Source organism: Gopherus evgoodei, chromosome 8 (genome assembly GCF_007399415.2).
Source record: "Gopherus evgoodei ecotype Sinaloan lineage chromosome 8, rGopEvg1_v1.p, whole genome shotgun sequence".
Lineage (NCBI taxonomy): Eukaryota > Metazoa > Chordata > Testudines > Testudinidae > Gopherus > Gopherus evgoodei.
The window spans coordinates 100374667-100394031 of NC_044329.1; the positions used below are offsets into that span (position 1 = coordinate 100374667).

Below are 19365 nucleotides of genomic sequence, written 5' to 3' on the forward strand. Positions count from 1 at the left end.
TACTTCTTCTTTCTCTGTGCTTTATTCTTGGTGGCACCCCCAGTTGCATGTGTTTGATAGAACTGGTAGTCAACACTAATGACTCTCCAATCCACTCTGGACCCATCTCTCAAAGTTCAGTCTCTTTTCTTACACACACTGTCCAACATTTTACATTAGTCGGCTCACCATTAATTCAAACTCAGTATGACCAGAACTAAACTCTTCTTCTACTCCCTTTTTCCAGTGTTGTAGGCAACACCATCCTCCTCCTCATCAACCAGACCTGTAACCTTGAATCATCTTTGTCTCCTCTCCAATATCCATGCTAAGACCAAATCAGGTTGCTGCTTCTTCCATCACTCTTCCAAATTCTGCTTCTGCCTTTTGGCTCTGATAGCAAACGCACTTGCCCACTCCCTAATCATCTTCCAGACTGATAACAACAAACTCCTTCTGTCTGGTCTCCTGTCAGTTTATTCCCCCTCCAGTCCATCCAAAATTCTGGACCAAAACCATCTTTGTGTTGACTGTATCGTCCCCCTTTTTAGAATGCCTCCACTAGCTCCCATTCACCTTCCATATCAAATTCAAGCTTCTTTCAGAGCCTTACATCAGTCAGCCCCAAACTGTATATTTGATTTGATCTCCTTTCATGCTCCATCTCCACCACTGTGCCAGTGTCATCAGCTTGGCTGCCCCATTTTTTAATTCTCCCTCTACTGCCTTTGTACGTTCTTCCATGCTGCCCTTATGCATGGAACAGCCTCCCTTAACCAGTTTGCCACGTCACCACCATCTTCTGATTCCCTCCTATAAACTCGCTTCTTCCATGTTGCCTGTGAGAAGTGAGTTAATTTAACTAACTCCTTTGGCTGGCTGGCTCGATATTTTTATCACGCGCACCAGCATCTGAGCATCCGTAGATGTGTCCATGCCTCATGGAGTTAATGTGAGATCTTATTAAAGTAACCATTCTCCTAGCTCTTCCCTTCTCCCCACCTACTCCCCTTTTATTATCCTCACTTGTTGTGTTGTCTGAACTTATGCCTCAATCCTGCAAATTGTTCCTTGTGATCTGACCACTGTGCTCATGCAGAATCCCATTAACTTCGGTCAAGCTCCATGCAGGTGGAGGCATCTGCCCCCATGGAACAACTTGCAGTATTGAGGCCTTCCATCATAATATCTTCAGGACCTGCACAGTGTCTAGACTAGTTCCTGTGAAGTACCCAGCACTGTTTCAGCATCAAGCATAACAAAGTCCTCTCAAGCAAGTTCTTTTAAGTACTTTATGGTAGTGTTCCATGGCCGCTGCCGATGAGTAGGAGGATGCAGAGGATCTAGCAGGGGGGTATGTTACAGGTGCTGTAGATGAGGGGGAAATGCTGGGGAGAGCTCTAGGAATGGTATTTTAGACGGCTGAATGTGAGTATGCAAAGACCCCAGTGAGCTGTGCATTTCTGGATATAAATAGCTTTTAGGACAGTTCTGTAGTTTCCAATCAACATTTTCTCTTTTGTTTCAGCCCTCACGGGCTTACTACATGACCCTGAGGCGTCCGTATATATCTTTGCTGCTCAGGCACATGAACGCATCCTGGCAGTTTACTGGAAATTAAAGTACGGCCTGGTTGAGCAACACAAAGTGAACAGTGACTCTGCTGAGAAACACAAAAGCCCCCCAAATCCTCCTGCTACCGAAGGCACCTCATCCAGGCTGTGCAACGCCCTCAACCTCTGGAAATTAGCTGCCAAGCACTAACTGGCTCAAAAAAAGAGCCAGGGCTTATGCCCCACTGAGCCCCATACAGACACAGCGAGACTCTCGTGATTATTTTTCTCAGCTTGGGCTCCCTGCTCTGTTTTTCCAACCAGAGGGAAAATCAAAGGGGCTTTGGAAGGGTCATTCACATGCCAAAGAAAGTGAACTGAACATGGGCAATAAAGAGCACTCAGAGTTTATTGCGAACAAAGCTTGCCAGGCAATCTTAACTTATTTTTTGGAGCAGAATTATAGTGTTGGTGGGTGTTGGCCACATGTAATAGCAGCTGTTAGACAGTGCCAGGTGCCCTCCTCAGAGAGTGTGTCTGTGGTTTCTTTACTCACTGAGCTCTCTGCTGCCCAATTATCAGTTGAGAGCTTTCTTGACCCACACAGTTTGGGTGGCTTCTTACCCTCCTGCCCTCCAGGGTCAAGCTGTTCCTGTGCGGGAGCAGGCTTCACTCTTCCAGGGCAGTATCCGGACCTGACTCTAGGCACTTGTTTCCCCCCTGAGTTTTCCTCATTGATTGCTGTGTTTAGAGGACAAGGGCTAGTCCCTCTCTTTGCTCCTGTCCCGGGGGCTGAGAGGGGGCTGTCCCGGGGTCTGCATGGGGCAGGAGGAGCTGTCCCTGGCCCAAGGCCATGGGGAGGGGGCTGTCCCGGGGTTTGTATGGGGCAGAAGCTGTCCCTGGCCCCAGGCCATGGGGAAGGGGCTGTCCTGGGGTCTGCATGGGGCAGGAGGAGCTGTCCCTGGCCCCAGGCTATGGGAACGGGGCTGTCCCGGGGTCTGCATGGGGCAGGAGGAGCTGTCCCTGGCCCCAGGCCATGGGGAGGGGACTGTCCCGGGGTCTGCATGGGGCAGGAGGTGCGGTCCCTGGCCCCAGGCCGTGGGGAGGGAGCTGTCCCGGGGTCTGCATGGGGCAGGAGGAGCGGTCCCTGGTCCCCAGGCCGTGGGGAGGGGGCTGTCCCGGGGTTTGCATGGGGCAGGAGGAGCGGTCCCTGGCCCCAGGCCGTGGGAAGGGGGCTGTCCCGGGGTCTGTATGGGGCAGGAGGAGCGGTCCCTGGCCCCAGGCCGTGGGGAGGGGGCTGTCCCGGGGTCTGTATGGGGCAGGAGGAGCGGTCCCTGGTCCCAGGCCGTGGGGAGGGGCTGTCCCGGGGTCTGTATGGGGCAGGAGGAGCGGTCCCTGGCCCCAGGGTGGGGGGAGGGGCTGTCCGGGGGTCTGCATGGCGCAGGAGGAGCGGTCCCTGGCCCCAGGCCGTGGGGAAGGGGCTGTCCCGGGGTCTGCATGGGGCAGGAGGAGCGGTCCCTGGCCCCAGGGTGGGGGGGTGTCCCGTGGCCGTGGGGCAGGTGGCCAAGGCCCTAGTGGAAGTGGCGCCGCGCGGGGCGGAACGGAGGGCGCCGGGCCGGGCCGGGCCGCGGGGGAAGCGGCAGCGGCTGCACTGCAGGGAGGAGCCGGAGCCGGAGCAGATGGAGGAGGCCGCGGGGCAGGCGGAGGAGGCCGGGCTGGCCTCCCTCCTCGACAGATCCCAGCCCCAGCGCTACACCGGGCGCTTCAACCCGGAGAGCTGGGAGCAGGTGCGGGCCGCGGCCGCGGCCTCGGCCACAGGGCGGGGGGCACCTGCGAGCGGGGTGTTGGGGGGTCTCGTCCCTGGGGATATGGGGCGGGGCGAGAGGGAGGCGTCCCTAGAGATGGGGGGAGCAGGCGGCCTGGGCTGGGGGTGGGGGGCTGTTGTCCATATAGCTGGGGGGCAGGGGCCGGCCCTAGAGATGGGGGGAGCAGGCGGCCCGGGCTGGGGGGGGCTGTTGTCCATATAGCTGGGGGGCAGGGGCCGGCCCTAGAGATGGGGGGAGCAGGCGGCCCGGGCTGGAGGGGGGGCTGTTCTCCATATAGCTGGGGTGCAGGGGCCGGCCCTAGAGATGGGGGGAGCAGGCGGCCCGGGCTGGAGGGGGGGCTGTTCTCCATATAGCTGGGGGGCAGGGGCCGGCCCTAGAGATGAGGGGAGCAGGCGGCCCGGGCTGGGGGGGGGGCTGTTGTCCATATTGCTGGGAGGCAGGGGCCGGCCCTAGAGATGGGGGGAGCAGGCGGCCCGGGCTGGGGGGGGCTGTTGTCCATATTGCTGGGGGGCAGGGGCCGGCCCTAGAGATGGGGGGAGCAGGCAGCCTGGGCTGGGGGGGGGGCTGTTGTCCATATTTCTGGGGGGCAGGGGCTGGCCCTAGAGATGGGGGGAGCAGGCGGCCCGGGCTGGGGGTGGGTGCTGTTGTCCATATTTCTGGGGGGCAGGGGCCGGCCCTAGAGATGGAGGTTGGTGTTTGGGACAGCAGGGGGGTCTGATTCCCAGCGATGGAGGGAAGGGGGCTACCCCTGGAGATGGGTGGGGTGTTTGGGGGCAGGAGGATCTGGTGGTGGGGAAGGAGCTGGCCCTAGTGACAGTGAGGAGGTGTGCAAAGTGCTGTATTGGTCGGGTGTCCTGCCTGGGCCAGGGAGGGGTCTCCTGTCTTTTGGAGAGGGATTGTGATGGGCTGACAGAGATGGGAGGTGGTGTGTGTGTGTCTCTCTCTCTCTCTGAATGCGGTTGTCCAGGAGCGGCGCCAGGGTTTTTGGAGCCCTAGGTGTGAGTCCTTCCGTGCCCCTGGTCGTTGGCGGCAATTCGGCGGGCGGGGGGGGTCCTTCCACGCTCCCAGTCTTCAGGGCACTTCAGCAGCGGGTCCCGGAGCGAGTGAAGGACCTGCAGCAGAATTGCCACCAAATACCCGGAGCGCAGAAAGAACCCCCACCGCCGAATTGCCACCGCGAATGGCAGAATGCCGCCGCCCTGAATCCTGATGCCCTACGCGACCGCCTAGGTCGCCTAAATGGAAGCGCCGGCCCTGCGGTTGTCAGATCATTTTGGGCAGTGGCGAATAGTGTAGATCTCCCCTAGTGAGGAGGCAGAAATGGCACCAAAGTTTGTAGGCCTAATGCTGGGACAATCTGAACAAGAAATGTTGAAAAAAATATCTTGTGTGGGATATGAAATGTCCCATTGAAATGCTGACAGAGAAACTCATCTTTCCTTCAGATGTGGGGTTCTTGCTCCCAAAGAGATGTGGGTGAGCTCTGAATGGCTTCTTCCGTTCCTTCAGTGCGTTACTGGGCTACCTGTTCCCTGTCTGTGCTGATGTGCTTGAAGAGAATATTTTGCAAGACTATATTGTCAAGGATTTAACAATTTCCAGAATGTAGACTTAATTCTATTTCTATGTTTATGTTTTCCACCCTGGCTGTTATTAATAGGAATTTGACAAGATCCCCATGTTTATGAAGAAATCCCCTGGTGAAATTGATCCTGAACAGAATCCTGATTTGGCATGCCTCCAATCAATCATTTTTGATGAGGATCGATCTCCTGAAGGTATTTCATAATTTCATGGACATTTAAATCTTTGCTTTCACACCATTCTGGTATTGTGCTACTGCTCTTTGGGATTATCCTTGGGAATTTGAGGATTTAATTGTTTGTAGGGGTGTGTGATGGATTCTAAACACTTGCTTTTCTGTGAGTGGGCATTGGGTATCTTTGAATTTTTAGGTATGCTAAGGTTATAGGCGAGGTGATCTATTGATTGCATTGCACAATGAAAGGTGTTTTGTTTGTCTTTGCAGAACAAGCAAACACCTATAAGAATGAGGGGAACGAATACTTCAAGGAAAAAAACTACAAGAAGGCTGTAATCTCATATACTGAAGGGTTAAAAAAGAAATGCAGTGACCAAGATTTGAATGCTGTGCTTTATACTAACCGAGCTGCAGCACAGTTTTATCTGGGTAATGTCGTGTGTTGCATTTTATGTCTGACCTAGATTCTGTGTAACCAAAAATGACTACATTTCTTTGCCTATTTATGGCATGTGCTTTCACTGTTACAAACTTTTAAAAGATTTTCAGACAATCAAGAACCATCCCTGTGGCTCTGAGAGACTCAAGGTGAGCAAGGTAATATATTTGAATGGACGAGCTTCTCTTGGTGAGAGAGAAGCTTTCGAGCTGCACAGAGTTTTTCCTCAGGTCTGGGAACGGTACTCAGAGTGTCACAGCTAAATACAAGGTCGAGCAGATTGTTTAATATAAGGGGCCATCCCTGTGGCTCTAACTCTTTTTGCAGGGCTCAAATCTTGGAGGATCTGTCTTGCACATTGCTAAATTTAAAACTTATGGCCAAAGCAAAGTGCTTTGGGGAGGATTGCGAAGCGAACGGGTTGATGCTGGGCTTTTCTGGGCTAATTCCTAGAGGTGATTTGATGATGGTTCTGTCTTGTCAGTAACACTGGAAACCTGGGTCAGGGGTTAGGTGCTGGGAGGAAAGGACAGTGATAAAACTCTGGTTCTATAGTGAAGAGATAAGGAGACAGAGAACTATACTTGTGCATCAGATTTTGGGTAGGCTTGGGTATTTTCATAGGTCCCACTGATATCCCTGCAACAAAACAAGGAAGTTATAAATATTGAGGACAATCTGTTGTATGTTAAATGTAGCAGTTTGTGCATTGTCTGTCCTAGCTCCTGTTATCCATCCTTCACTTTTCTGGGCACCAGATTTACCCAAGTCATTTATGTCTATTGTCATTGATGTGCAACCTCCATCTGTACCTGTCTTGTGGTCATAGAATATGCATTGTCCTGTGGTTCAGCCTAATGATTTCTCTTGTCCTCAAGTCTACTTGGATTTTAGAAGTTGTCCATGTGAAATGTTCTGAGCCAGGTTTTGCTTTGTATAGGCAACTACCGTTCTGCTCTCAGTGATGTGAGCGCAGCAAGAAAGATAAGACCCAACCATCTCAAAGCAATAATAAGAGGTAAGATTTTTAAAACAGAGGGATAGTGTGCCAGTATTTTGAAGTACAAAGGTAATTTAGAAATGCTAAACCCAGATTAACTAAGGGAGTCACTTTATTTTGCAAAACTATATTGTGTTCAAGGAGGATTTTACTCTGTGTAAAATAGTACAACGATCATGGGTGTTTAAGTTAACTAATCAAAAGACCAGGCTTCAAAATGCTCTGTAAGGATAATTTGTTACATACTGTTCTTAGCGGTAGACTCAGATTTTTTTATTATGTTTGACTAAATGTACTTTTTTATAAATTAGCTAGTTTGTTTCCATTTTATAATATAGTTTTGTTTATCTACCTTGAATGGCTGATAAACAGAGGTGCATTACCGACTATCACTGTATTCTCCCTGGCGTACTATCCCACTCATAAATTTGTCCTGCTGTCTCTCAATTAGTTTTAAGTTGTTTCCCCCCACAACTCCTATAGGGAGGCTGTTCCAGAACCTCATTCCTGGTAGTGAGACACCTTCTTCTGATTTCCAGCCTGAATCTGTTCATGACCAGTTTATATGCATTTGTTCTTATGTCAACATTGTCCTTTAGCTTAAATAGCTCTTTGCCCCTCAGTGTATTCATAGAGGGGAATCATATACCTTCTCAGCCTTCCGTTTGCTAGGTTGAATCTCTTCCAGTCTCCTCTCATAAGATAGGCTCTCCCTTCCCCAGATAATCCTAGAAGCTCTTCTCTGCACCTGTTCCAGTTTAAATTAATCTTTCTTTGAACGTGGGTGATCAGAACTGTACACAGTGTTCCAGATGAGGTCTTACCAGTGCCTTGTACAATAGCATTGAATATTTCTCTCTCTCTACTGGAAGTGCCTTTCCTGATACATCCTGGGATTGCATTTTTCACAGCGCATCACATTGATGACTCCTAGTCATCTTTGATCAGTCAACACGCCCAGGCCTCTCTCCTCCTATGTTGCTTCCAACTGATGAGCCCCTTAGCAGGAATTCTTCTTATTAGACCCGAAGTGAATGACCTCGTACTTTGTACTATTGAATTTCATCCCATTTCTGTTACTTCAGTCTTCAGGATCTCTTCCTAGAAGAGACAGGTTGTAAATCTATAATAACGTAAAGCTCCAAAATGTTATTGCTGCAATTTAAATTTAAAGTTGTTGCAAAGACATAGAACTCCATTGATTTCAGTGCAGTGACACCGTCAGAGAATTTGGCCAATGTTCAGAGACTTCTGTTTCACTTATCTCCTTGCTACCCCTGCTGAAATCCTATCATTGAGCCTGATCCTGTGAAAGCAAGCTAGCAGGCATGGTGTTTGCTACTTTAAATAGCCCCAATGAAGTCATTAAATCTCATAGTTGTGCTTGTTTATATTGAGGGGAATATAGAATACTCTGTATAAATCAGAGTTGGGCAAACTGTGGCCCATAGACCTCATCTAGCCCATCAGACCTTTTAATCTGGCCCTCGAGCTCCATTGCTCTGCTGCAGCGCTTTAGCCGGGGAGCGGGGTCAGGGGCTTGCCCTGCTCCGGTTCTCCAGCCGGGCAGCGGGGTCGGAGGCTCCCGTGTGTTCAGGACCTGCGTGACTGGCGTGAGGGCACGCATGTTACTCTGGCTGCACAGCCTAAACAGGCCTCATGCGTCATCAGAGCCTGAAATGTGCAAGCCCACTTGCCTGCTACTTGTTGGCTTAGGTGACTCTAGTGTTTTAGTCGTGTTAATTTTCCATTGTTGAGGATAAAAGAAAGAGTAGTTGGCCAGGGAATGCTCAGTGGCGGTTTTCAAAATTGTGGGCTGTCGGGACTTACGTGGGAGGAGATTTCTGAGAGCAGGCGACTGGTGAATCTCAATGAGTCTCAATGACTGGAAGCTTACGCCCAACAAATCCAGGCTAGAGAGAGAGGGCGTGGAAAGGGGGTAAGTTCGGTTTAATTGTAATACGTTGGTATATTTATAATTGTATGGTTTTATGTTTATTTCCACTAAAATGTATAGTTATTAAATAAAGTTTATTTGAATATCTCTGAATTGTTAATTTCGTGAGCATTCATGGCCCACCTTACAATTTCCGTACCCAGATGTGGCCCTCAGACCAAAAAATTTGCCCACCCCTAGTATAAATAGATTTATACACTGGTCCTGTGTCGGAATTTTTAAACTTTCTTTCAGGAGCTTTGTGTCATTTGGAGTTAAAGAATTTCCCTGAAGCAATGGCATGGTGCGAGGAGGGTCTGAGGATAGATTCAAAGGAGAAGAAACTTGTGGAAACGAGAGCCAAAGCTGACAGGTTAAAGGTAAAAACAAAACCAAAACCTGCCCATGGCAATACAGGATTTACCTTGCCAGATCAGACCGTTAGTCCATTACCCCACTTCATGGTTGGGAAGCACTTTGGGATCCTCAGATGGAAAGCATGTATAAATGCTAATTATTTTTTTCCAGAGGGTGCTACAGTTTCTGTCCAGCAGGATCTAAAGATTGTGGAAGATTGATTGGATGGCCTAATGGGTCTCTTCCGATCTTTAACATTGGAGTATTGGTCTTGTCCAAATTCAGTGCATCCAATTTTACAGCTAGTGAAGCCAGCATCACTGTAACTAACAAGGGACATGGTGCCATATTGGAGACCGAACTGCTTATTATGGCTTTGGTTATGTAGGGAAAGAAAGAGACCTCTTAAATCATGATTGAAAGAAATTAGCCAGGTATTCCCTACTGTTCTCACAGAATGAGACTATACTGTTCAGGTATGGGAGGAAGCAATCTGCTGGTTAGAGGAAGGGACTTAGGTCCCTGGAGTCCAGGGTTCATTTCTGTCTCTCACTGACAGTTGTATGATCTTGGGCATGGAATTAGCATAATTTTACCTTCTTTAATCTGTTAAATGGGGATAAGAATATTTGCCTCCCTCATAGGAGATGTCAGGTTTAATTAATGGTGGAAGAGAGCTTCTGAGCTTGGAAGAAAGGTGCTATAAATGGACAAAGTGTGAGTAAAAAAACTTAAAAAAAAAAAAATCACCGAGCATTTCCATGAAGTGGAATTCAACAGTGATTCCTAGCCAGGTCACTGTAAAGCAATGCAGTGAGAGGAACCATAATTTTTCTGGTGACCCAAATTGGTTTCACAACTTCAGTAAAATAAAAGTAATGAAGGATGTTGACTTATTTCCCCATGATTGTGATGCAAACTTGTCTTACGTGCAGCGAGCTGAACAGCGGGATGCAAGGAAAGCAAAACTGAAGGAGAAGAAGGAACAGTCTCAGAAGGAAGTCTTACTCACTGCTATAAAGGTATGGGCCTAAGATGTGTTTAGAATTCTCTCTCAAAAGTTGTTCTTCATATGTAGATATTCAAGTGACTAAACTTTGATTTTTAGGTCATATTCTCAAACTTTTTTCAATGTAGGAAAGGAATATCAAGCTGTTTCTGGAGGCCTCTAAGGAGGAAGATGAAATATCAGATGGTCTGGCTGAGATGTCCTTAAATGGACTGAGTTCTGACAGTACCATGGGCACAAAGGTCTACTTAGATGATAATGGCAATCTGAACTGGCCTGTGCTCTTCCTGTATCCTGAATATGGGCAAACAGATTTCATCTCAGCTTTTCACGAGGACTCCAGGTGATTTCTACTTCATGTGAAATAATGATTTTATCAGATATTCTGTTTCATGGCAGAAATAACACCAGACTTCCAAAGTAGTTCAGGGCCAAAATCTAGATTTTATGAGTTCATAGTGGGGAGGAGTGTGGAATATCTAATGATATTGACGTAAAGGTGACAGGTTATCTCAAGCATGTGTCACTAAAAGCTGTATACTACATAGGTTACAAGAAAACTATTTAGGAATTAATCAGGACAGAGTTTTGAAGCCACCAGGTGCCTTAGGTACCACGAGTCCAGTTGTGGAGGTCTCAAAGGAAGAGAGAAGTTAAAGCTGATAAATATAAAACACTTCCCAAAATGACCTAAAATAGCTCTTAGAGGCCTGATATTGTCCTGCTAACTCAAGGCTAGAAGTGAGTGCTGGAAAGGGGGAAACTCCCCTTCTCTTGGTATGAGCTTTAGTTTATAGCTCTGCAGGGATACAAGTTAATGAACTTGAAATTCATAACACAAACGGTGGCATGTGTATTAACCAATCATATTAATAGATTTTTTTTGTTTTACGTCGCAGTGCAGATGGTTAGACAAGGGGTTTTAATGTTATCGTAATGTTGGAAAGCAAGAGCATAGGGCTGTGGTCAAGAGCCAAGAAAGTAAAAATGAATATGACAAACCAGAACAGTTTCACTGTATAAGATCACCAAAGTGCAAGAAGTAAACAGGCGGCATAAACAGTGACATGGAAATTAGATTTTGAAAGTTTTTTGTTCTAATCTAAGGCATTGTTAGTAACACAGAGAGGGAAAATCAATTTTAAATAAATATACAACATTTATCTTGGCAGTATCCCTGAAAAGGCTGAAATCAAAGATTAATGGTCACCTTGGTAACATTAATGGTAACATTTTTTGCTACATTGTGAAGGTTGTTAATAAAAGTATATTTTTAAAGCAAAGTATAAGGTTCAGTATGTTAAGAGTATGTTTCTGAAACCTACATTGGCCGGAACATAATCAGATAATTACGGTAGCCTTTAAGCTATTGTTTAACCTGCTTGCTACTGTAATCTTTGCCATCATTCATATTTAAATGTATGATTAGAGAAATTGAACTAGTAGATTTATTAGCATGGATTATAGTAGCTACTGAATGCTGTGACTAGGATTATAACAAGATCCACTTTGGCTTTTAGATTTATTGATCATATACAGGTGATGTTTGCTGAGTTACCTCCTTGGGATTCGGAAAGAAAATATCATCCCAGCAATCTAGAGGTAGGAAATTTGACCTTTCTTCTATTTTATATTTCAGATGTACATTTTTTATTAGTTTCTCATAAGCATCTTATTAAGTATATAAAATATATTTGTAACATTTTTGTTTAGCATGCCTTCCTGTGAAATGAAGGTGTGGGCTGCACATTCATTCATACATTTCCAGGCTAAATTTATTGTAGCTGTTAGAATACACAACACTGTTTAAATTAAGAATGTGAAAATTCTTCTCTCTCTGAATTTATATTTTTATTATGAGGTATTTTATTGCCTCGATTCCTGTGTATGTAATAAGCAAGAATTAGACCAGTAGCTTGTTAACCTAATAACTTTTTAATCCATAATTTAGTGAAAAGTGTTCAAAATAATGTGTACACTAATACATGATGGAAAAGCATAGGAGTAATTGTTAGAATTAAGTAGCCTAGCTCTGAGTTGGATGCTATTACGTACGGAGACTTGATGAGATTAACCATTTAGAATGTACTTAGGTTGTGACTACACCCAGTAGTTTTCAGTGTATTCCAACATGAATGACTTGTATACAAGTATGTGGGATAGATACTTCCCACTACAGTTTCATATCCCCAGGCAGCGCTGATGGCCCTTGGTGCACTGAGCAATCCTTTCCAAAAACAGAATTCCTCAGGCACTACTTATCGGGATGGACATTGTGTTGGTAACTACCAAGAGGTATATGCAATCTAAGGGGCTTAAATATATTGGGCTAAGTTTTGTTTTAGACATAGCTGCTGTAATAATGATTCTTAAACAAAATAGGCTCAATTTATTCCTTGGGTAACTATAATGAAGTGACACCACAGATGAATTTAGCCTGTTTTTAAAAAGTGGTCCCAAGGCTTTGATTCCCATAACCCCGTCACTTCATTGACAGGCAGAGCACCTCACCTTCTTCATTCAACTGTTTGGCTGGAGACAGTCTTATGCAAGGGCAGTTGTAACAGATCAAATATATATTGGTTTCTATAGGGAAAGCCGGGTAAATAGTAAATAATTAAAAGGCTGCAATCTATACAAAACAAGCCGTTGAAAGGTTTCCTTATCTCTGGATTTTTTTCCCCCCATCCCCTGCTAGTCCTTTTTAGGTAGATGAAGCTCTAAGAGCCCTAGTGGTGCGTCCATTTTAGAGATTAGAGGACAGACATGCAGATGCTCTGTTGTATGGCCGTGTGTGTGATCATGACAAATCTTTCAGCAGGCTTTTAGCTAGTGTCCCTGGTACACCTGTGGGCAAGCCAGAGGTATCTTAAATATTCATCTTATACCAAATTTTATCCAGCTTTATTTTGAAGATGAAGCAAGAGAAGAAATGTTCCAGCTGAACCCAGAAAACACACTGCGGCAAGTGCTGCAGCACCAAAGGTGAGCGAGTGGCCAGGAACAGCATTTTGTTCGTTCATCTGTAGTGCGAGAGAGAGAGTCACACTCTCCATGTAAAATTCAGGTGCCTCCTCTACAGGGTTAAATGGCTTTTTAAAAAACAAATCACACTTCCCAGTCAGACTTTTGGTATCCATACGCAAAGTGGGGAAATAAACCACACGAGAGGGAGAGCATGCTAGTCTGCATCTATAAGCTGTGTGTTTGGAAGAGCAGAAACGGCAGAAAGCTACCTCTGTGGTACTTTACTTAACACCTCAGTGGGTTAGATGAAAGCTGCACTGTCACTGCTCTGCTGTTTTTGCTCACCCACAGAGCTATTAATACTGTTTCCTAACACTGAAAAAAATCAAGTGCTTGGAACTCAGTGGACTGAATGTATTGAAGGGATCAAGTGCCTTGTACTATTTAAAAATGGTTGTATCTACATGAGTAGCCCACAGCTGACAACCCACTGTGCAGGTGAGATCCAGAAAAACCCCAGGCTGGTAAAGAAACTGACTTCCGTTCCTAAGAAGCTGATAGGCTGACCTAACTTGCAGTGTAAAACAACAAAAAAAATAGCATGTGCCTTTAGATTTAAAAAAGAATCTAGCCGCTGTGGGGGGGGGGGGGGGGGAGGAATACTGTGCTGAGTCAGCATGCCACTTCTTTTCCAGCTAGAGATCTTGCTGCAAACAGTCACCAATAAAAACTCAGACCTGGAATCTTGCTGCTCAGGACTGCATCTTAACTATTTTTCCATAAAACTCAGCAGCATGCATAACCCTTGCCACTATTCTGGTCTATTGCAGCCTTAAATTGGCAGGATGAATGTGACATTCAGGGTGACAGTGCTATCTTAATTCTAATTAGAAAAGTTGTGGGGAAAGGAATTGATTCATAAACCACTCTCCCCATTCGTGCACAGACATCAATATAACAGGCGCTGCTAATTCAGGAAAAAAAAAAAAAAAAAAAAAAGTCTTGACATCAGCCCCCCTGAGGCCAGTTTTTAATTGTTGAAGTGGGGCCAAAGCTTTCACTCTGTGTAACACTGGGCTAGAAATGAGGATGATTTACTTTTTTGTGTTTGTTGCAGGTACTTTGTAAAGGCTGGGACTCCTGCTTTTTTGGTTTTAGTAAAGCACTCCCCTTTCTCTAAGAATTACTTTTTTGGCAAGAAGGTGCATCGACTAAAATGAGCAAGTGCAAGCACAAAAAGGGACGAGAGAAACCCTTGCTGTGGGCTGGATTGTTCATATCCACAGATAGGAACAATCAGTCTTCCACCTATAGAGTTTAATAATTTTTTCTACTTCAATCAAATAAACGTAACCTCTGTTGGACCTTTGTCTTACAATTTTTGCACATGCAGAACTCCCCTTGGAACAAAGTCACCAAGTTCTGAGTGGATACGGATTGAAGCTTGATTCCCCCCTGCTCCAAATATATAAATGGATGGTAGTCGTCTTTAATATAGTGAAATGGACTGCTGTTCCCTTAGGCCTTGCACAGTGTATGAATGGCAGCTATGCATATGTGCCGAACCTTAATTATAGATGAAGTGACATCAACTTTCAGTGTACGTGCATTGTGGAGGAGTGAAGAATTCCACTGCTGACCTCCTGCACTGGAATGGCTGTAGTTACTGGTTTTGAAGTGAGTGGAACTGGGATCTCTAGTATCACTGGATGACTCTGCATTAATCCACTGGCCCGGAGCAGTAAAATCAATACAGCAGGAGTTCACTCACTAATGCACTGTGCTATTGAACGAAGGAAGGCAAAGCTCTTTGTTTACTGACCTTTCACTTCCCTTTCTTATTGTCTGATGTAGATTGCAAATAAATATGTTTATGGTAAGTAGACAGGTTGGTGCCAGGTGAATTAGGCAGGCTCCTTTTCCTTACTGTATTCCTGAATGGGAAATTGTGCCGATATGCTGAAGGAAATAACATACAGTAGCTTTAAAATGCGGGAACATCCTCGTGTATCTCAATAACCAGTAGTCACCTATGGCTAGCACCAGGTGAATGCTGATTTTACAGCAGCAAACTGCTGTAACTTCGACATTTAATTTTTTAAAATACTGGTTCTAACCTAGAGCTCTCCCCACTTCCAGAGCAACAGTGATCAATAGCAAGTGGAAAGGCATACTGCATGTGTAGTCAAACTAATGAATCAGCCATTAAAAACAATTCAGCTTCTAATAGAAGCTAATATAACTTTTACGAGAAAGAATGTAACCCACCTTAAGAGGACAATTGAGATGTTGTAGCATCTCACATCAAAGCTGGATTTAATCTAGCAGCTCTAAGCAACTGTGCCAGAACACTACTTTACAATTGAAATAGCACCTCACTGTGTGTAAGTAGTACACCCATTTTACAGATGAGAACTGGGAGATGAGTCTAGGGGAAAAGAAAACAGATCACTGCCTCCCTGCTCTACCCCTACAGTTATGCTATCTTTCAATAACTCCAGTAATTAACAGCTAATGGGTTTTGGAGTTAGTCTGGTCAGCTATCAGTACTGTTGAGTGGAATGACTTTTGCTCAAGGCTACAGCTATTAGTATTAATTTTGTTTACACAATCAAAACATTGTCAAAAAACACAGAGCAGATCCATTCCATGGTATGGCACATAAGCCAAGGTGACTAGTTCATAAGCCAGAGGTGAATTTTGCTTCCGAGTGTGATGGGCCATTTTGTACTCATATGCCCCTTTATTTAGATGCAGTATAAAGTTATGTTTAATCCAAAGTTAATGATTTTGACAAGAGAACGTGTTTGCCCATTCAGAAAAAAATAACCTTTTGGGCTTTTCTGTATTGAAGTGCACACACTGGAGACATCCTATCTGGATAGTGTAGACAAGCGGACTCACCCCTGCAGCACCTCTTGCTGGTGACTTCTGGGAATTAGCTCGATTTCCAGTCCAGAGCGCCCTCTGCAGGCCAGTGATCTGCCTGTACTCTGGCCCCATGTCCCGGCCCCATGTCCCTCCTTGGACCCAGTGCCCTTTTACTGGATGTCCTGCCCCCGGCAGTAATCCCTCTCTCCTTAGGGTCTCCCCCTCCTAGGGGAACCCCTACCCACTATCCCCACCTCATGTCAGTGTATGGCTACCGCCCATCATCATCTAGCCCCTATGCCCTGAGGCAGACTGCAGTATTGGCCTACTCATCACTGGCAAGGGTGGGTTGGACCTGCTGCCTTTGCCTACCCCTGGGCTGCCCTCTGCAACTCCCAGTACCTTTTAGCCCAATCCTAGGCTGCAGCTCCTCTGCCTTTCCCCAGCCCTGCTTCACTCCAGTACCTTGTGTCTAGCTCCCTGCAGCCAGACCCATCTCCCTCTATAGCTAGAGAGAGACTCCTTTTTGTCCCTGGCTTCTCTGCCTTTATAGGGCCAGCTGAGTCTGTTTGGGGCATGGCCCCAGCTGCAGCCACTTCCCACAATCAGCCCAGCCTAAAAGCTGCTTTCTCCAGCCACAGCCCCCTCCCAGGGCTGTTTTTACCCCTTTAGGACAGGAGCAGGGGATCCACCCTGCTACAGATAGCTTGATCAAATAAGCATTCTGCGTACCAAAGCTAACTTTAATCACAGGTGCTCCCTACATAAGCCAGACACCTGCTCTTACAGAAAAGATCAGTCTGTCATCAAAACACAAGATCACAGGATGCTTCCTTGACTCTTCCCTTTAAAAAAAAGTCTTTGGCCTGCTGCCCCTTTAACCTTCCATGGTTCTGGTTGCAGTTGAGCTACAAACCATTTTCATCCCCTTTCAGTGGCAGTGTAAGATAGGCTGGAGAGTCTGCTTTGTCTAACTCCACATAAGGCAGATAAAGCCAGCTGTGGGGTACTGCAGAGAGCAGCAGGACTCAAATGAGAAACAGGCTAAAAACTGGACATGTATAGCTTGGTTTAACAAGACGGCTGAGGATTGTTGTGAGCACCACATCAAATATTCCATGGGCAGCCACCTTCATTAACCCCCAAAGTAATAATCCACTTCATAGCAGCCAGTGTGATGGGTCACTACTTTTTTTTTTTAGAGGAATAGTTGGACGTAATGTGATCAGCTGGAGGCTAGATTTCCTAACAGTAAGAGTCAATAACACTATAGGTTACTGGCCCAAAGGAAGTAAAGAATCTCTTTATCTGCAGATCCTGAAGCTCATACTATCCAAAGTGTCCGACATGTTCTGTAGTGAGGCACAAACCGGAGAAGCTAATGCATCTTTTTCCAAATCTTAAGTTCTGGCCATGCAAACGTTGAACTCCTGTTGAGGTTAAAATTGCCTTTTTCATTCATAATGTACAAAGCCATGTAGGACGGACTCGAGCCATTGCACACACTGCAGCTCAGGTTGCAGAGGGAGAAGATGCTGGGTCAGAGCATCACCTGGCTGGCCACTTTCTTGTATTTTGGGTCCAGTTCACTCAGCTTAGCATAGGTTTTGTTTGAAAACAGGCCAATATCTTCTCCTAGCCCATAGCGCTGCTCAATCAAGTGCACGTCTGCTATAACCTCTGAAGTCATCTGTCCAAGCCTGTAAGCATTCTGTGCTGCCAAGTGACAGAAGGGAAGATCGTGAGCTGCAGGAGAAAGAGACAAGCCTTGAACATTTAATGCAAGTCAGTATAGATGCAACTCCTCCTTAAATCTTTCCTTCCAACATTCACAAGATTCTCTGAAAGCTCGTAAGCCTAATGGGCTTCTCTTCTAGCCAGATGTATGAGCATCTTCCCAGCATTTGCTGGCAATAACAAACTAACGGTGGTGTAACAAACAGAACTTAGCAACAGCCTGCCAATGAGGTGACTGTTAGATGTAAGTAAACCTCGTTTAACATCTTCAGGAGACTCTGGCTCCATCCTCATTTAGGAGTTCACTGAAATGAGGTGTAGCAAATACAGTTAGATTAAAGAACGCATCGGTAGAGCTGATATGGAAGGAGTAGGGGAAGAGGCTATTTTGAAAGAAGCCAAAGGTATGTTAAGGGAGCTTGGTGCCTGTCACAAAACCAGCCAGGATGGGGACAGAAGAAAGCAGTTATTCTAATGTGACGCTGAAAGGTATTAGCTTGAGACTACTAGAGAATAAAGTATTTCTGCTTATCCAAAAACGAAGTGCAGCATCGGCATCTCCATGTTGCTGGGGAGAGACCAGCTCTAGAAATCAGAATGTCATTCAGTCTCCCCACCCATTCAGTGTCTAGCCAGTAGTTGTATCTGCCACCAACAGCCGTACATTCTGGACTGCAGTGAGACCACTAACTCATGTCCCAGAGGCACCCAAACAGCTGCCAGGTGGTAATGATGTTCAGACGCTACCAATTCAGGCTGGATTCAAACTGGTGCCCTGCAGATGTAAAGCTTCACAGCCTGCTAGAAGTCTCCATACAGAAACCCCAACTTTCTAGGACTTCTGTCTTCTTCAGAAGCTAAACTTTCTTTATTAAAAATAAAAATAGAGTTTTTCTATCAGTCTTGCCAAGGTAGATGCCAGTTTCCAGCACGATTCGTGACTTATAAAGACCATCTTAGAATCAAACTGATTAAAACCAATGATCAGAATGGTGGGGTTTTAGGATTAGGGTTAGAGACCGTGACCTGCAAGGAGTAGACCTGAAGCCCTTATACCATGAGAAAGCTGACAATCCCAGTCGTCCAGTGATGTGCGTTCTCTCAGCTCACTGGGGTGAGAGAAGTAGCTTCTTAAGGAAGGGATGCTCACAAGCACTCAGGTGTTGACCTAAGCTTTACTCCCACTGAAGTCAATGAAAGTTGCACCATTGACTTCAGTGAGAGCAGGACTCCCGCTCTGCCCTTTACCCATTCACTGCACTATGAGCGTCAAACCCTGGTTGCAACCATCCAAAGGCTATCAACATCCAACATGGCAAATGCAAGTTCCAGCATAAAAATTTGTGCGCATTGAGAGTTAAGGTAGAAGCTTGGTAGCATGGAAGTGTGGTGTAACCAACAAGCCACTGGACTGGGAGTCTAGAGAAGGCAATTCTGTGTGACCGTAAGCAAGTCACTTCACTTCTCCGTGCAGCCACTCCCTCCCCCACTTTTTGTCTATTTAGAGTGTAAGCTCCTCAGTTCCGGGGCCATCACATAACTACTTATACAATGGGTGGCACAATAGGGCTCCAATTTCAGTGAAGGCTTCTAGACATACAACATATAAGAACAAATATTAAGATGCAGCATACCAGATATAAAAGTGACCCTGATGCGCATCCACCAGAAGGCTGAAAGGAAAATTCAAGTACAGCTGTTTCACTAAGGTTGAGGGCTCAGCATCTGTGGTGTGGTACTTAAAGAGGTAAAGAGGTTCGCTGTCAGCCAGCCGCGTTCTTATCCCAGGGTCGGCACAGATGTCACCTGGTTTGTTATCAAGCTGCTGTTGCTGTTTTCAGCCTGTTCACAAAGAGGAGGCAAAACCCAGGAATGTGGTTTAGTTTCGTACGATCTTTTTATTCAATGAGGAAAATCTCATCACAGCTA

The 19365-nt window shown here is 45.9% G+C and overlaps 2 protein-coding genes across 2 annotated transcripts in view; both read left to right on the forward strand.

Moving 5' to 3' along the window:
• MROH7 (maestro heat like repeat family member 7) overlaps nt 1-1948 on the forward strand; it is a 45605-nt gene extending 43657 nt beyond the window's left edge. Inside the window, 1 exon segment of the mRNA XM_030573938.1 lies at nt 1508-1948. Coding sequence (XP_030429798.1) covers nt 1508-1743 — 236 coding nt within the window. The 3' untranslated portion in view covers nt 1744-1948.
• A 1224-nt stretch (nt 1949-3172) lies between these two features.
• TTC4 (tetratricopeptide repeat domain 4) lies at nt 3173-14708 on the forward strand. Its single transcript, XM_030574164.1, has 10 exons — nt 3173-3319; nt 5019-5136; nt 5388-5549; nt 6500-6577; nt 8751-8875; nt 9788-9874; nt 9990-10204; nt 11382-11463; nt 12764-12846; nt 13946-14708. The coding sequence occupies exons 1-10, from the start codon at nt 3212-3214 to the stop codon at nt 14046-14048; spliced, it is 1161 nt and encodes a 386-aa protein (XP_030430024.1). The 5' UTR covers nt 3173-3211; the 3' UTR covers nt 14049-14708.
• Nucleotides 14709-19365: the final 4657 nt, after the last annotated feature.